General features: G+C 35.4%; 1 protein-coding gene across 19 annotated transcripts in view; it reads right to left on the bottom strand.

Moving 5' to 3' along the window:
- Nucleotides 1-17,974, bottom strand: part of RNF38 (ring finger protein 38) — a 218,604-nt gene that overhangs the window by 40,430 nt on the left and 160,200 nt on the right. For all 19 annotated transcript variants that reach the window (XM_077147696.1, XM_077147710.1, XM_077147716.1 and 16 more), the window contains one exon: nucleotides 8,734-8,927. In XM_077147696.1, the coding sequence (XP_077003811.1) occupies nucleotides 8,734-8,927 (194 nt within the window). The remainder of the gene's footprint in view (nucleotides 1-8,733; nucleotides 8,928-17,974) is intronic.

Here is a 17,974-nt window from a genome sequence, read left to right as displayed (position 1 = left end):
GGAAATCAGCAATAGGCCAAGTGCTAGAAAATTGACAAATATGTGGAGGCTCAACAGCACACTCTTAAACAACCAGTGGGTCAAGGAAGAAATTTCAAGAGAAATCAGTAAATATCTCAAGGCAAATGAAAATGAGAATACAACATATCAAAACTTATGGGATGAAGCAAAGGCAGTGCTAAGAGGGAAATTTATTGCCCTAAATATCTATATCAAAAAACAAGATAGGGCAAAAATCGAGGAATTAACTGTCCACTTGGAAGAACTAGAGAAAGAACAGCAAACTAACCCCAAAGCAAGCCAAAGGAAAGAAATAATGAAGATTAGAGCAGAAATAAACAAAATTGAGAACATGAAAACAATTGAGAAAATCAACAAAACCAGAAGCTGGTTCTATGAGAAAATCAGTAAGACTGATGGACCCTTAGCAAGACTGACGAAAAGTAGAAGGGAGAGGTTGTAAATAAGTAAGATCAGAAATGGAAGAGGAGACATAACCACTGACCCCACAGAAATAAAGGAAGCAATGACAGGATACTACAAACAACTTTATGCTAATAAACACAACAATGTAGATGAAATGGACAACTTTCTAGAAAGGCATGAAAACAAACTTCGATGCGAGAAGAAATAGACGACCTCAACAAACCAATCACAAGTAAAGAAATTGAATCAGTCATTAAGAAGCTCCCCAAAAAGAAAAGTTCAGGACCAGAATGCTTCACAGGTGAATTCTACCAAACATTCCAGAAAGAATTAGTACCAATCCTGATCAAATTCTTCAAAAAAACTGAAGAGGAGGGAAAGCTACCTAACTCATTCTACGAAGGCAAAATCACCCTCATACCAAAGTCAGACAAAGATATTACAAAAAAAAGAAAACTACAGGCCAATCTCTCTAATGAATATAGATGCAAAAATTCTCAACAAAATTCTAGCAAATTGAATCCAGCAACACATTAAAAGAATTATACATCATGACCAAGTAGGATTCATCCCAGGTATGCAAGGATGGTTCAACATAAGAAAATCAATTAATGTAATACAACCATTATCAACAAATCAAAGCAGAAAAACCACATGATCATTTCAATTGATGCAGAAAAGGCATTTGACAAAATTCATCATCCTTTCCTGTAGAAAATACTTCAAAGGATAGGAATAGAAGGGAACTTCCTCAACATGATAAAGGGAATATATGAAAAACCCACAGCTAACATCATCCTTAATGCAGAAAAACTGAAAACTTCCCCCTAACATCAGATTAAGACAAGGATGCCCACTATCACCACTGCTATTCAACACTGTGTTGGAAGTTTTAGCCAGAGCATTCAGACAAGAGAAAGAAATACAAGGCATCAAAATTGTAAAGGAAGAAGTAAAACTCTTGTTTGTAGATGATAAGATACTATATGTTGAAAACCCCCCAAAAATCCCCAGGAAAACTATTACAGCTAATAAATGAGTACAGCAAAGTGGCAGGTTACAAAATCAACACTCAAAAATCTGTAGTGTTTCTATACACTAGTAATGAACAATCTGAGGGGGAAATCAAGAAAAGATATCCATTTACAACTGCAACCAAAAGAATAAAATATTTAGGAATAAATATAACTAAAGAGACAAAAGACCTCTATAAAGAAAACTACAAGAAATTGTTAAAAGAAATCACAGAAGACCTAAATAGATGGAAGGGCATACCATGTTCACAGACTAGAAGACTAAATATAGTTAAGATGTCAATTCTACCTAAACTGATTTACAGATTCAATGCAATATCAATTAAAATTCCAAAAACTTACTTTTCAGAAATAGAAAAACCAATAATCAAGTTTATCTGGAGGGGCAGGATGCCCTGAATAGCTAAAGGTATCCTGACAAAAAAAAAAAATGAAGTTGGAGGTCTCATGCTATCTGACTTTAAGGAGTATTATGAAGCCATAGTGATCAAAACAGCATGGTACTGGCATAAAGATAGATATATTGACCAATGGAATTGAATAGAGTGTTCAGATATAGACCTTCTCATCTATGGACAATTGATCTTTGATAAGGCAGTCAAACCAACTCACCTGGGACAGAATAGTCTCTTTAATAAATGGTGCATAGAAACTGGATATCCTCACGCAAAAGAATGAAAGAGGACCCATATCTCACACCCTATACAAAAGTTAACTCAAAACGGATCAAAGACCTAAACATTAGATCTAAGACCATAAAACTGTTAGAAGAAAATGTAGGGAAATATCTTAAAAATCTTATATAGGAGGCGGTTTCCTAGATCTTACACCCAAAACAAGGGCATTGAAGAGAGAAAGAAATAAATGGGAACTCCTCAAAATTAAACACTTTTGCGCATCAAAGAATTTTGCCAAGAAAGTAAAAAGACAGCCTGCACAACGGGAGACAATATTTGGAAACGACATATCAGATAAAGGTCTAGTATCCAGAATTTATAGAGACTGTTAACTCAACAACAAAAAGACAGCCAACCCAATTACAAAATGGGCAAAATAATTGAACACACACTTCTCAGAAGAGGAAATACAAATGGCCAAAAGGCACATGAAGAGATGCTCATCTTCCCTGGCTATTAGAAAAATGCAAATCAAAAGCACAATGAGATATCATCTCACACCCATCGAATGGCCATTATCAATAAAACAGAAAATGGCAAGTACTGGAGAGGATGTGGAGAAAGAGGCACACTTATCCACTGTTGGTGGGAATGTCAAATAGTACAACTGCTGTGGAAGGCAATTTGGCAGTTCCTCAAAAAGCTAAATATAGAATTGCCATATGACCCGGAAATACCATTGTTAGGTATCTACTCAGAAGACAGAGGGCAAGGACACAAACGGACATTTGCACACCAATGTTTACAGCAGCATTATTTACAATTGCGAAGAGATGGAAACAGCCAAAATGTCCATCAACAGTCGAGTGGCTAAACAAACTGTGGTATACACATACGATGGAATACTATGTAGCCGTAAGACAGAATAAAATTATGAAGTATGTAACAACATGGATGGACCTTGAGGAATTTATGATGAGTGAGATTAGCCAGAAACAAAAGGACAAATACTGTATGTTCTCACTCTGATATGAACTGACATTACTGAATAAAGTTGGAGAATTTCATTGGTAACAGAGACCATCAGGAGGTAGAAATGGGGTAAGATATTGGGTAACTGGAGTTGAAGGGATACAGATTGTGCAACAGGACTGAATGTAAAAACTCAGAAATGGACAACACAATACTACCTAAGAGTAATACAATTATGTTAAAACATTGATTGAAGCATGAGAATGATAGAGGGAGGAGCGCTGGGAGCACAAATGAAATAGAAAAGAAAGACGATAAAGACTGAGATGGTATAATCTAGGAATGCCTAGAGTGTATAATGATAGTGACTAAATATACAAATTTAAAAAATGTTTTTGCATGAAGAAGAACAAAGGAATGTCATTACTGCAGGGTGCTGAAAATAGATGGTAATTAATATTTCAAAATTTTACCTTATGTGTGAGACTAAAGCAAAAAATGTTTATTTGGTACAAAATTTATATTTTGACTAGTGCATTTCCTAATATAACTTATGTAGACAGCTTAACTGAACAGCATAAGTACATGGAACTTTCAGTAGGACATGAGATTTTGTTGGTTTGTCCAGAGTGATGCCCCGATAAATCCCAGAGCGATTTGAACAACGAATAAAAAAGTATGTGCAAAGTCCCCTTCGGGGAATGGTGTGAAAGGGGGAAAATACAACTTCCCTGAGTTGAATTCTTGATATTCTCATAAGCAGTGTGGACAATCAAAGCTATAGGCTGAGCCCCCAATCTTGGAGTTTGTTCATATGAAATTTAACCCCACAAAGGATAGGTCAAGCCTATTTAAAATTAGGCCTAACAGTCACTCCAGGAGTCTTTTTTTTTTTGCTCAGTTGTGGCCTATCTCTCTCTCAACCAACATGGCAAACAAACTCATTTCCTACTCCCCTCAATGGGGGACATGACTCTCAGGGGTGCAACCCTCTCTGGCAACATGGGACAGAAACCCTACAATGAGGTGAGACTCAGCCCAAGGGACTGAGAAAACCCCTAGAATGAGCTGAGACTCAGCATCAAGGGATTAAAGCTGACAGTCTGAGCACCTGCTGTAGTCTTTTCCTGTTGGTTTATGGTGAAATGTGTCAGTTATGCAGACTCACATTAAAACAAGTGTACAGTTAAAACAATATCAAAGCAAACATGTGTAACATGTGTATCCAACACTTTGGTTAACAATCCCTCCAAAGCCCCCTGTGTCCTGCCTGATTGCCATTCCCCTTCTTCCTTCCTAAAGGGTAAACCCTTTCCTGTGATTTTTGTTGTTGTTGTTATCAGTCCCTTGTTCATTATAGTTCTAATGCCTATGAATATATTGTTGAATAACGTATTTGGGGGGTTTGCTTGTATTCTCTTTTCATTTAGATTTATTGTCCTTTGACATTGTTTAGTGAACATTCTGAATTAATTGTGGGTAGCAGTTTATTTGTATTGTGTTTTCACAATCACACAGTCACATTATGAAAGATATATCATTATACAACCATCTTCAAGAAACATGGCTACTGGAACACAGCTCCACATTTTCAGGCAGTTCCCTCCAGCCTCTCTGCTACATCTTGATTAACAAGCTGATAACAAGTAACTGTATTTCTTCATGCTTATTATATTAAACAAATATAAGATAGTTTACCTGGTAGATATATACTATTAACATTCCCATACAATTAGTAAACAAGGTACATGATAATGTAATCTTGACCAAAAGGGGTAAGAGTGAAATGAGACAAAATGTCAATGGCTGAGAGATTCCAAATAGAGTTGAGAGGTTATCCTGGAGGTTATTCTTACGCATTAAGTAGATATCAGCTTATTAGTCAAGATGTAGCAGAGAGGCTGGAGGGAACTGCCTGAAAATGTGGAGCTGTGTTCCAGTAGCCATGTTTCTTGAAGATGGTTGTATAATGATATAGCTTTCACAATGTGACTGTGTGAATGTGAAAACCTTGTGTCTGGTGTTCCTTTTATCTTCCTTATCAACAAACGAGTAAAACATATGGAATAAAGATGAATAACAGGGTGAACAAAAGTTAAAATAAAATAAATTTAGAGTGAAATGCTGGTGATCGGTGAGGTAGAGGGGTGGGGGGTATGGTATATATGAAATTTTTTTCATTTTCATTTCTTTTTCTGAATAGATGCAAATGTTCCAAGAAATGATCATGATGATGAATATGCAACAATGTGATGATACTGTGATTTACTGATTATATATGTAGAACGGAATGATCAAAAGTTATGAATGTTGGTGTTTGGTGTTTTTTGGTATTTAAAAAAAATTAATAAAATAAAATACTGGAGACTAAAAATAAATAAATAAACAAATAAATAATTTCAACAGCTCTCAAGCCAGCCACAGAATTATGATACAAGTCCTCATATTGATATTTAAGTCTTTGCACTATTTGGTCCCTACCTATCTTGTTTTTAAGGTCTCCCAGTAAATCCCTGTTATGAATGGCTTTGTAAAAGAACACTTAAGAAGCAGAAGTATTGGAAAATCCAGAAATAAGAAATTATGATAAAAAGACGGACAAATACTTCTTTTAGCTGATGGTGCACCAGCAATCAATATGTACTTTTTATGGACTTTTTCATATAATTTTAAACATATCCCTTGAAAAGAGCACAAAGCTCTAGCCACTCTTTTCTGTTTTGCGTTGGACTGTGTTTTCCTTACATGTTAACAACTACTTAAATGTTAGGAAGTTATAAATTCTAATCCTATTCTTCTGGTGATTAGCCTTAAAATTTTTAATGCAAACTTCTCTTTTTCTAAACTATCTAGTTTTAATCAGTATCTCGTACTCCTAGGTGAGAAACTACACTGTAGTACCCCCATTTCATGTTCAGACCTATTCTATTTTTCCTTCTCTTTTTAAATCAATAGACACTTATTCAGACTTAACAGTATTGTCTTTTTGTTTTCTTTGCTCATCAATGGTCATGAATCCTACTTCTTGTATTTATTCTTCTGTTTCCTGGACAGAGTACAATATTTAATATTTCTTTCTTGAACAATCTCTTACTGGTCAACTTTCTGAGTTTCCAAATATTTGAAATACTTCTACATTTTGTCTTTATATTTAAATGATAAATCATTTGGTAGAACTGGAAGTACAAAATAAATTCCCTTAGAACTTTAAAGACTTATTCTACTGCCCTCTCACATCCAATGTTGTTAATGAGAAGTTTGCGGTCAATTTGTTCTTACTTCTTTGTGGATATATTCTATCAATCGGAAATTTTTGAATCTTCATGTACTCTCAGAGTTCTGAAATTTCACCAAGATTGTACTTAACACAGTCTTTCTTCAAGTTTGGAAAATGATTCTGCATTATTTCTTTAAAAACATTTCCCTTCTTTTGTCTCTTTCTGTAAATATTAGATTCAGAACTTAGGGCTCTATCACCAAATTTATATGTTCTTTTCCAGGCTTTCCATTCTGCCCTTTTATACTACATTCTGGGAATAGACCTAACTCAATCTTACAGAAATGAATTCGCTCTTTCTGTGTATTTTTTAAAAGCTTTTTGGTTTTAACAAATTTCCAATTCATTTTTATTGATTCAATAGCTTCTCACACCTCTTTGTGGATATTACACATTCTAAAATTCTGTATGGTTCTGCTGCAAAGAAATATGGACTCTAAGAAATATGGACTCAAAATGGCAATATCACTCCACCCTGAGGCCTTGCCTTACAGATTTCAAATATCACAGTCCTCACCCTACCCCCAATCATTTGAGCAATTCCTTAAAATAAATCTCTGTACATATATATACATACACAAACATGTATACATTCTTCTGTCTGTTTTACTGGAGAACAATGATACAGATTCTAGACAACTGTTTTATTCCATTGAGTTTAACAACTTTTTTACTTTGTTGGTCTTCTGAAAATGTGTGGTAACTTTCTGACTCTGTGTTCATCATCTTTGTATTTTAAATTCTGTTAGACTGGTGTTGAATCTCACATCTTCTTGCACAGCCTGCTTCAGGGAGGAAATCTGACAATGAAGCTTATAGCTGGCCTACAGTGACAATGGAATATGGAATAAAACATACTGCTCGATAGAATAAACCAGTATCTACTTTTGAGGATGTGAATGCTTCCTATTTCTCCTTGTGTTGCCGTCAACAAAGGGCATGATGCTGTTCTCCAGTTCAAGAATTCATAGTTACTATTACCATCTGGAAACTGACACTTCTGACTTACCTTTCCTGATCCAGGATACCACTATGATACCACTGTTGTACTCTTGGGCATATATTCTAGTTAAACTTTTATACCAGCATAACCATTTGCAAAAAATAGAATGGATAAATTGTGGTATGTTAATAAAATGGAACAGATTATATATCACAATACAAATAAACTGCTACCCACAATTAATTCAGAATGTTCACTAAACAATGTCAAAGGACAACAAATCTAAATGAAAAGAGAATACAAGCAAACCCCCCAAATACGTTATTCAACAATATATTCATAGGCATTAGAACTATAATGAACAAGGGACTGATAACAACAACAACAAAAATCACAGGAAAGCGTTTACCCTTTAGGAAGGAAGAAGGGGAATGGCAATCAGGCAGGACACAGGGGGCTTTAGAGGGATTGTTAACCAAAATGTTGGATACACATGTTACACATGTTTGCTTTGATATTGTTTTAACTGTACACTTGTTTTAATGTGAGTCTGCATAACTGACACATTTCACCATAAACCAACAGGAAAAGACTACAGCAGGTGCTCAGACTGTCAGCTTGAACCAAGTAACTGTATTTCCTCATGCTTATTATATCAAACAAATATAAGATAGTTTACCTGGTAGATATACTATTAACATTCCCATACAATTAGTAAACAAGGTACATGATAATGTAAACGTCTTAGTGTCTTAAAGAACATAACTCAGAAATAGATTTGACTCATTTGAACAAAGCCTGGTGGTTCTAAGATCCTTCGCAATTCAAGATCTTTCCCAAGATTATCAACATCCTAGATGTGCAAACAGCTGTCTCACTCTGAGGATATACTCTTTTCCTAGAATAAGAAATGTAAGACCCTGAGCAATGATTGAAGGAGAGGACCCTCAAAAAGAAAATTATTCCCTCCAGGAAGGGAAGTCAAGGGCCAAGTCCCAGTGAAGAGGGGACTAAAAGCTTTCACACTCCACACTCCATAATTTTACATGAAATCTATTCAAGTTCCCAACTGCCTTATAGAATACAGAAGGAAGAGGAATGGAGTGGAGAAGGAAATCTTCATATTTCCTTACAGTTGTGAACTAGAGTGCATTTTCCAGTAATAAGGACTGCAGGCTAGACCACAAAGTCTTAAACCAGAATGCAATTGAATTCTTACATAACAGCATGGATTTGGGTAAATCATGTTAGCCTCTTTCAATTCCTCCACCTGTCCACCCCAAGCTAAATGAATCTGTGTGATCAATTTGGGAGCCTAAACAACTTATAATGTTTCTCAGGTATGAATATACATGTACTGTGTTGATACACGTGTACCAAATACCTACAGAAAAATGTGTTCTGGTGTTAAAACCTCACAAGTCTACCAACGGAAAAACTTTAAGAAACATATTGACAACCAACCTTCTTCTGTTGCGTGCAGGTGTGTTGCATCGTTCCCCTGAGAAGTGATGTTGGCTTGGTCGAACTGAAGGGGGCTGCCTATTTGATGTCATCTCCCATGGTCGCATTGGTGGTGAGGGAGCTGGTGATGCTGATGTATAATCAAAGACTGAATGAGAGAGGCGCTGTCTCTTGGGACTTGGACTATCTTCACTCTGCCAATACAACAAAATCAATCAACTGAGTAAGATCTTTTAAATATTTCACATACGTGTTTAATTACATTTACCTTAAAATGTAAAGAAGAAATATATACACAACCAGACCCAAATTAAATATCTTCTTAAAAAATGCTGGGTGAGGGGCGAGGGTGGGGTGGGGAGAGGGCAATATGTACAGTAAATATTATCACATATACAATGGACTCTTTTTAAAAAATTTATTATAAAATTCACCAGATAACATATAAACTATACAGTAGTGCAATAAACATTGCAGAATAACTGGTCTTCTCTTTAAAAATCCCAATCCACCTAAGAGATTGCCCTACACTCTCTAATTGGTTACTCTTTTAGGCAGTAATCATCAGCTAATAGCTCAGTTGAGGAGTGAGTATAATTTAAGTAGGCCCTGGACTTGATTCTAAATCACAGTCCTCTGGCCCCTTATACCTGCCGTTTAGGCCATTTGTTTTTCTCTAATGAATTTACTTTGATAAAATAAAGGTTTATATAAAAGAGATAATGAAGTATTTAAACAACGTAGATCATTAGCCCTTACTGAATGCCACAGTACTTTGGAGATACTTATAAGAAAAACAAAGTTTTAGGTAGAAAGTGGTTAATTCAAAGCCTATACCTATCATGTTGAGGCAGTCTCAAGTTTTCAAGGACCATTCCACTGCTTGCTAGCTATCACCTACCTAGGTATGGATCTCTTAATTGCATTAACTCTCCAGGATGCCCCTCACCCCCCCACCAAACTCAATTTACTAATTCTCACTGAAATACCAAAATTGCAATTAACTGAAAATCTGATAAGGGTCGTGTGTTTTCCAATAACCTCTTCTATTTCCAATATACTCCTCCAAGTTCTAATTATTTAGGTATTACAGCACTTTTGGTTACAAAATGATTAGTATACCTGATGTTTGCCCAAAAATCATTTTACAATATTACCAAAAAAAAGTATATGGGCTTAAATATTACAACTTTAGGTTTTAAGGGATACACATATAAACAGAACTGTTTATTTAAACTGACAAGAATGAAACAAACTGGTTATATTTGATCATTCCAAATTATCTAGAAGAGGAATTCCAAATGCCGTGTCATATCCCTTTTATATTTAAGGAATATTATAATTCAAATTGTCATTACCATTAAAATATAAAATGATATTCAGAACTATATACAAAAGCACACTTTACTCACTCTCCCCACCACATTAACCTTATTACGTTCCTAGATTTAATGGTACTATTAAAAGTACTACTGTTAAACCCTTGATTTTAAAGAGAAAATCAGTTCTAATATTTTGGTAATCCTAAAACTTAAAAAATGAGAAAAAAATTAAGATTTAGATATTTTGGTTATAAAAATGTGAAACGGCAGAAGAAAAGACCAGACAAACTCATACATGAACACCATGTATGGGTATCTTCACAGTTAGTAAATAGATTTGACTAACACTGACCTTTTTTTTTTTTTAAGTACAAAGTACTAGTAACCAATCACAATCAATTAACTTTCATATGTACATTCCTCACTGCAAGGTAAGTTTATAAAAAACATGATACCTAATTGATGATTTCAATTAACTCCTGCTTATGAAATAACAAATATAAAAATATTATAAATATGAGTTAGAAACTATTCCTGTGTGACTTGAAGGTATGACTTTAGACTCTAAGGAAGCATATTTGGAATTCTGTGGTTCTGGTTCTTCATTATTCCATGCGGGCTGTTTAAACTGTGTGTATAATACAGTTAAGTGTTGTGTATGAACACAGTGTTCCAGAGGGAAAAACTAAGAACTAAAGTTAAACTAGGCTGAAAACAAAAATGATCACGGCAGTTAGCATTTAAAGAATGCTTAATATTAGGCTAAACACTTAATAAGCATAAACTCATTTAATTCTCACAACCCAATGAAAGATGAAAAAACTGACTCTTATGAGGTTAACACAAGGCAGGCTTACTTAACTATTAAGCTGTTGAGCCTAGATACTCTGAGGCATTTGAGTCTGAAACATGAATCTCTACTAATAATTGAGATTCTTTTTCTCAATCTAAGCTCACTCCTCCATGAAAGAAATGGTAAAGGAAATGGCATTATTTGAGACTGAAAGTTTGGTGGACAGGTACAAGTGAGAGAGCTGCATATTTTACTGATCGACCAGGTGACTGACCATGGGTCCAGGCTAAATAGAAAAGAGAAAACATGAAGAGATATAAAGGAGTTAGTAAATGGTGAGAACACTGTATAATACAGAAACTGCCTTTAGGAATTCAAAAAAGGCAAGTGTGATAGGAATGAGATATAATGATTGCTGGTTCTATTTCTAATTATCATGGAAAAGAGTGCTGAACAAAAATGACTGCACAGATGCAATAATGGAGAAAAGCTTAATCCAAGCTACACTCAGAAAGAGAATAAAACTTGGACTTAAAATTGCAAGCATATGTGGCCATGGGAACAGACTGCTAAAGGAAATATACTGAAGGTCATTGAAAAGGACTTTAGAATGGATATTATAGAAAATAGGACACCACTGATGGTTTATGAAGAATGGCATCCATTTCCCTACTATTAAACATTAATACTAATATTCATCCTAATATCTATAGGAAATGCTGCTAATTGCTTGCCCAATATCTGCATTCCCTTTCTTCCTAATATAACCCTCATTTCTGTGAGGTATGCCCAGTAAAAGTACTCAGCTCTCCACTAGAGATGAGCTTCATGATCCAGTTTTACAGGGCAGAATCTCCAGGAACACTGCTGTTCTATTCATTAAATGGACTGCTGTCTACTCCCAGCCTTTCCAGGACATCAGCTAGTTTTATTTCCCTACCCCGTACTACTGACAGCCCCTTCCGACATATAAAGTTAGAATGGTCATAGCCCAAATACCCCTAAAGAGTGCGATAGAAAGATCAAAGTTGATGGTGGAGTTATACAGAGAAGGTAGGGTTTAACAAATGAATACGACTGCTGAATCATTAAATTGATATTTTTTTTAGTCTTCATTATCTTAGAGCATCTAGAAATAAAAACCTAAAATTGTGGAACTGTAACCCATACTAAACTTGAAATCTGTTCTATAACTAATTGTAGCAATGTGCTTTGAAATTTATTGCTTTTCGTACGTATGTTATTTTTCACAAAAAAAGAAAAAAAAGAAAAAGTTGATTGTGATAATAAAAAAATATTTATTCCTTTTAGGTCCTATGTTCTGGAGCAGCTAGAAGGAAAAATCTGAGATGATGGTCTAGTGGCCCACAACAAATTCTGGGATCTGTCTTGCAACTACTTGTGAAACAGTGCTTTGAAAACAATTGCTTTCTTCTTTCTTTGCTTTAAATATATTATACAATAAAAAAAGTTTAAAAAAAAAAAAGACTGCTCATTACTGATATACACCCTTTGTCCCTATGTCCTTGCAAATGTCGTGACAGGTGAACCATCCTTCAACCCTGAGCATGAAAACCACATGAAATATAGCAGAAAAGGAAACTAAGTTTATGTAGGTTAAGCCATTACTGTTACATACAACCAAACACAATCATAACATAGCTAGACAGGAATCACTACAGAGTATCTTCTAAAAATATAATTCTGCGCTATCTCCAAGCCCCATACTGTTTCACTACAGGTTGAGCCCCAAATGATGACAACAAAAAACAGACATATTAAACTATGTACTACACAAAACCAAAAATCCTTTTAACAATACTAAAACAGTATATAAAAATCTTAGGGCAAAGTGTTGCCTGAGTATAAATACAAAGAGAAAAGGGAAACCAACCAAATTTAAGAAGAGGAGGAAGAAGTCGTTTCTCAAAAAAGTGAACCTGTCACCACATACTGGGCAGGATAAGAAAAACAGAGCCCAGAGACTTCACAGGAAAGTTTTTCAATCTGCTGGGTCTCACCTTCAGGGAAAACTGACGCAGGTGACTCTTTCCTTCAGATAGGAAGCCAGTATGGTCTGGGAAAATCCGGCTGGGATCTCTAGCAGCTAAGTAGACCCTTCTAAGGGGTGGGGTGGAGGGTGGGGCGGGAAGGCACCATACAGGCAAGGCAAGAAACAAGAAAACAAGAACTGAAAAATTCTCCTCTGTTAAACAAAACCTAAGCTAGAGGTCCAGAAAAAGCTAAACTGAATGTCAAAGAACAGATAGACAACAAATTCACCCAGGAAGAAAACACTAGGTAAAAGAAATGAAAGCAATCTCCAAACTAACTAAGGTAATTAAATGCCTAGATGCCAGCAAAAAATACCAAAACACACTAGGAAAACTGAAGATATGGCTCAGTCAAAGGAACAAACCAATAATTCAAATGAGATACAGGAGCTGAAACAATTAATTCAGAATATATGAACAGACATGGAAAACCTCATCAAAAATCAAATCAATGTATTGAGGCCGAGGATATAAAGAAGGCAAGAAATGAACAAAAAGAAGAAATTGAAAGTCTGAAAAAACAAATCACAGAACTTATGGGAATGAAAGGCACGGTAGAAGAGATGAAAAAAACAATGGAAACCTACAATGGTAGATTCTGAGAGGCAGAACATAGGATTAATGAACTGGAGGATGGAACATATGAAATCTGGCAAGAAAAAGAAAATATAGGGAAAAAAATGGAAAAATATGAGCAGGGACTCAGGGAATTGAATGACAATAGGAAGTGCATGAATATACATGTTATGGGTGTCCCAGAAGGAGAAGAGAAGGGAAAAGGAGGAAAAAAACTAATGGAGGAAATTATCACTGAAAATTTCCCAACTCTTACGAAAGTCTTAAAATTACAGATCCAAGAAGTGCAGCATACCCCAAAGAGAATAGATCCAAATAGATGTACTCCAAGACACTTACTAATCAGAATGTCAGAGGTCAAAGAGAAAGAGAGAATATTGATAGCAGCAAGAGAAAAGCAATCCATCACATACAAGGAAGCTCAATAAGACCAAGCATAGATCTCTCAGCAGAAACCAAGGAGGTGAGAAGACAGTGGGATGATATATTTAAATTATTAAAAGAGAAAAACTGCCAACCAAGAATTCTATATCCAGCAAAATTGTCCTTCAAAAATGAGGGAGAAATTAAAACATTTTCAGACAAAAAAATCACTGAGAGAATCTGTGACCAAGAGACCAACTCTGCAAGAAATACTAAAGGGAGCACTAGAGACAGATATGAAAAGACGGGAGACAGAGGTGTGGACAAGAGTGCAGAAAGGAAGACTATGAGTAAGGGTAAAAGGAAGGAAAATTAGACATGATATATGAAATCCAAAAGGCAAAATGGTAGAAGAAAGTACTACCCATGCAGTAATAACACTAAATGTTAATGGATTAAAGTCCCCAATCAAAAGACATAGACTGGCAGAGTGGATTAAAAAACAGGACCCATCTGCATGCTGTCTCTACCCAAAAGACATGAGGGTAAGGACATAAACAGACATTTGCACACCAATGTTTATAGCAGCATTATTTACAATTACCAAGAGATGGAAACAGCCAACATGTTCATCAACAGACGGGTGAGGAAACGAACTGTGGCATATACACACGATGGAATATTATGCAGCTGTAAGACAGAATAAAGTTATGAAGTATATAACAACATGGATGGACCTTGAGGACATTATACTCACTGAGATCAGCCAAAAACAAAAGGACAAATACTGTATGGTCTCACTGATATGAGCTGACATTAGTGAATAAACCTGGAATATGTTGTTGCTAACAGAGACCATTAGGAGATAGAAACAGGGTAAGATATTGGGTAATTGGAGCTGAAGGCATACAGAATGCACAACAGGACTGAATACAAAAACTCAGAAATGGACAGCACAATACTACCTAACTGTAATACAATTATGTTAAAACACTGAATGAAGCCGAATGTGAGAATGACAGAGGGAAGAGGGCTGGGGGCACAAATGAAATCACAAAGAAAGATAGAAGATAAAGGCTGAGATGGTACAATCTAGGAATGCCTAGAGTGTATAATGATAGTGTCTGACTGTACAAATTTGAAAAGCGTTTTTGCATGAGGAAGAACAAAGAAATGTCATTACTGCAGGTTGCTGAAAATAGATGGTAATTAATATTTTAAAATTTCAATTTCTGTGTGAGACTAAAGCAAAAAATGTTTATTTGGTGCAAAATTTATATTTTGACTGGTGTATTTCCTAATATAAATGTAGATAGTTGATTGAAAATAAGTACATGGAACCTGGGTAGGACATGAGATTTTGTTGGTTTGTCCAGAGTGATGCCCCGATGAATCCCAGAGTGATCTGATCAGTGAGTGGAAAAGTATTTGCAAAGTCCCCTTTGGGGAACAGTGAGAAATGGGGGAAAATTCAACTTCCCCAAGTTGAATTCTTCATATTCTCACAAGCAGTGCGGACAATCAAAGCTATAGGCTGAGCCCCCAGTGTTGGGGCTTGTTCATATGAAACTTAATCCCAAAAAGGATAGGTCAAGCTTACTTAAAATTAGGCCTAAGAGTCACCCCCAAGAGAACCTCTCTTGTTGCTCAGATGTGGCCTCTCTCTCCAGCCAACACAACAAGCAAACTCACCACCCTCCTCCTGTCTACGTGGGACATGACTCCCAGGGGTGTGGACCTTCCTGGCAACATGGGACAGAAACCCTAGAATGAGCGGAGACTCAGAATCAAAGGATTGAGAAAAACTCTAGAATGAGCTGAGACACAGCATCAAGGGATTGAAAAAAACCTTCTCGACCTAAAGAGTGAAGTGAGACAAAGTGTCAATGACTGACAGATTCCAAGCAGAGTCAAGAGGTTATCCTGGAGGTTAGTTATTCTTACGCATTAAGTAGATATCACTTTGTTATCCAAGATGTAATAGAGAGGGTGGAGGGAACTGCCTGAAAATGTAGAGCTGTGTTCCAGTAGCCATGTTTCTTGAAGATGATCGTATAATGATAACAGCTTTCACAATGTGACTGTGTGATTGTGAAAACCTTGTGTCTGATGCTCCTTTTATCTCTACCTTGTCAACAGAACAGTAGAACATACGGAATAAAAATAAATAATAGGGAGAACAAACGTTAAAATAAATTTAGTTTGAAATTCTAGTGATCAATGAAAGGCAGGGGTAAGGGGTATGGTATGTATGAATTTTTTCTTCTGTTTTCATTTTATTTTTCTGTTGTCTTTTTATTTTTTTCTGAATTGATGCAAATGTTCTAAGAAATGATCATGATGATGAATATGCAACTATGTGATGATACTGTGAATTACTGATTATATATGTAGAATGGAATGATCATATGTTAAGAATGTTTGTGTTTCTTTATTGTAATTTTTTTTAATTTAAAAATTAAAAAAAAAAGTGAACCTGTTAGCAGGCCTAGCCTAAAACAAAGTTAATTTCCAGAATCCACAGTTGAGAGGTATAGGCCCCTCTCTCCCTCCGAGTAGCAGGCTGAACATCTCTGCCTTAAGGGGGATACTTTTACCCTAGCTGACTGAGCACACATATACCCTTGTCAATAAAATGACAGAAAAGATATGATGAAAAGAACAAGTCTATGACAATTCTAAAAACAGAAAGGGATATTTTATGAATAACCTGAAATTGCTACTTTTCTGGAAGATAAACAAATGGATAAAGCAGAGGAGAGGAAACTGAAACCCAAAACCTGAAACAGAAGAAACCAAAAAGATGTAAGAATTATTCTTGGAGTACAGAGAAACAGAATGAGCTATGGTTAATAGTGTTAACAGTTAACATAGGATTTATAAGAGCACCTCTGCCAATTTCAACCACCTTCCATTTCAACTAAAAAGGAAACAAAAATGGTTTTGGAAATTTAGAAAGTGACTGCTAAAATAAAATGAAAGGCTGAAAATAAGAATAAAGGTTCCTGAAGATCAAATTAGTGATTCAGCAGATAAATTTGAGTGCATCTCTTTGAACATAAAACATGAAGAAAAGAAAACACATATAAAAAGAAGGAAATTAAGTAAGAACAAAGGAGATACAACAAAATCTATAAGGTTCAAACATCCATCCAAAAGGATGCCCAGAAAGAGAAAGCCAACTATACTGAAAAGAGGAACCTATCAAAGAAATAACAAAATTTCCTTTCAACTGAAAAAGGTCTTTAAATTAAAAAGTCTACTGAGTTCAGAAAATGATAAATAAGGGGAACAGAAGAAGATTCACATGCACATCCCTCCTCAAATTTCAGTACTCCAAGGAACTTCTCAGTTTCCAGAAATGGGAAAGGAGAGGGGCAAAGTAATCTACAAAGAAGCAAGAACTAGATTAGTATCAAACTTACCGCAAAAACAAAAGATGCTGAAAATGCTTTGAGAGAAAATAATGGTGTAATAGAAAATAATAGTATAATAGTATACTCCAAAAGTAATTTAGTCTGAGGGCAAAAACAAAGACCTCTGCAAATGTATAAAGTCTCAAAGTTGCTTTTCATACATCTTTTTCAGAAAAATTTACTTGAGTGATTTTATGTGCAAGTGCTCTCTAACCTGTTCGCTTACTCTATGTCTCTCACTTGAGGGCACATATATAAATACAGCATCCAATATATATATATATATATTTTCTCAGAAGCCAGAAGGCTCTGAGAAAAATGCCCTAAAGTAGATTTAAAACAGTATGATTAAGAACTTGGATGTTCTTAATAAAATCTAAACATGTGGCTCTTCTGGCAAAAGGCATCTAAAAGGCAATCAGTCCAGAAAAATCAAAGAGGAAAGCAAATCCATCTGACCTTGTCACTTAAAGTATTCTTTAGTGGGGGAAGGTATAGTAGAGGATTATATTACCTTCTCCATGAACCAATCACACTACTTGTTTCCGTTGTGAATAATATATGGCTAAATATTTACTGGTTTTCAGTTATTAGAATCAACCTAGCACACATCATGAAAGACCACTATAGTATAGAAAAGAACATAAGTATTATAAACTTTTAATAAAATAAAGTAACTATAAAGACTTCTGACAAAACCATGGCTTAAATGAGAAA

The sequence above is a fragment of the Tamandua tetradactyla genome, chromosome 2 (genome assembly GCF_023851605.1).
Source record: "Tamandua tetradactyla isolate mTamTet1 chromosome 2, mTamTet1.pri, whole genome shotgun sequence".
Lineage (NCBI taxonomy): Eukaryota > Metazoa > Chordata > Mammalia > Pilosa > Myrmecophagidae > Tamandua > Tamandua tetradactyla.
Note: the sequence above shows the minus strand (reverse complement) of the source record. Positions and strands in the feature narration are given on the sequence as shown.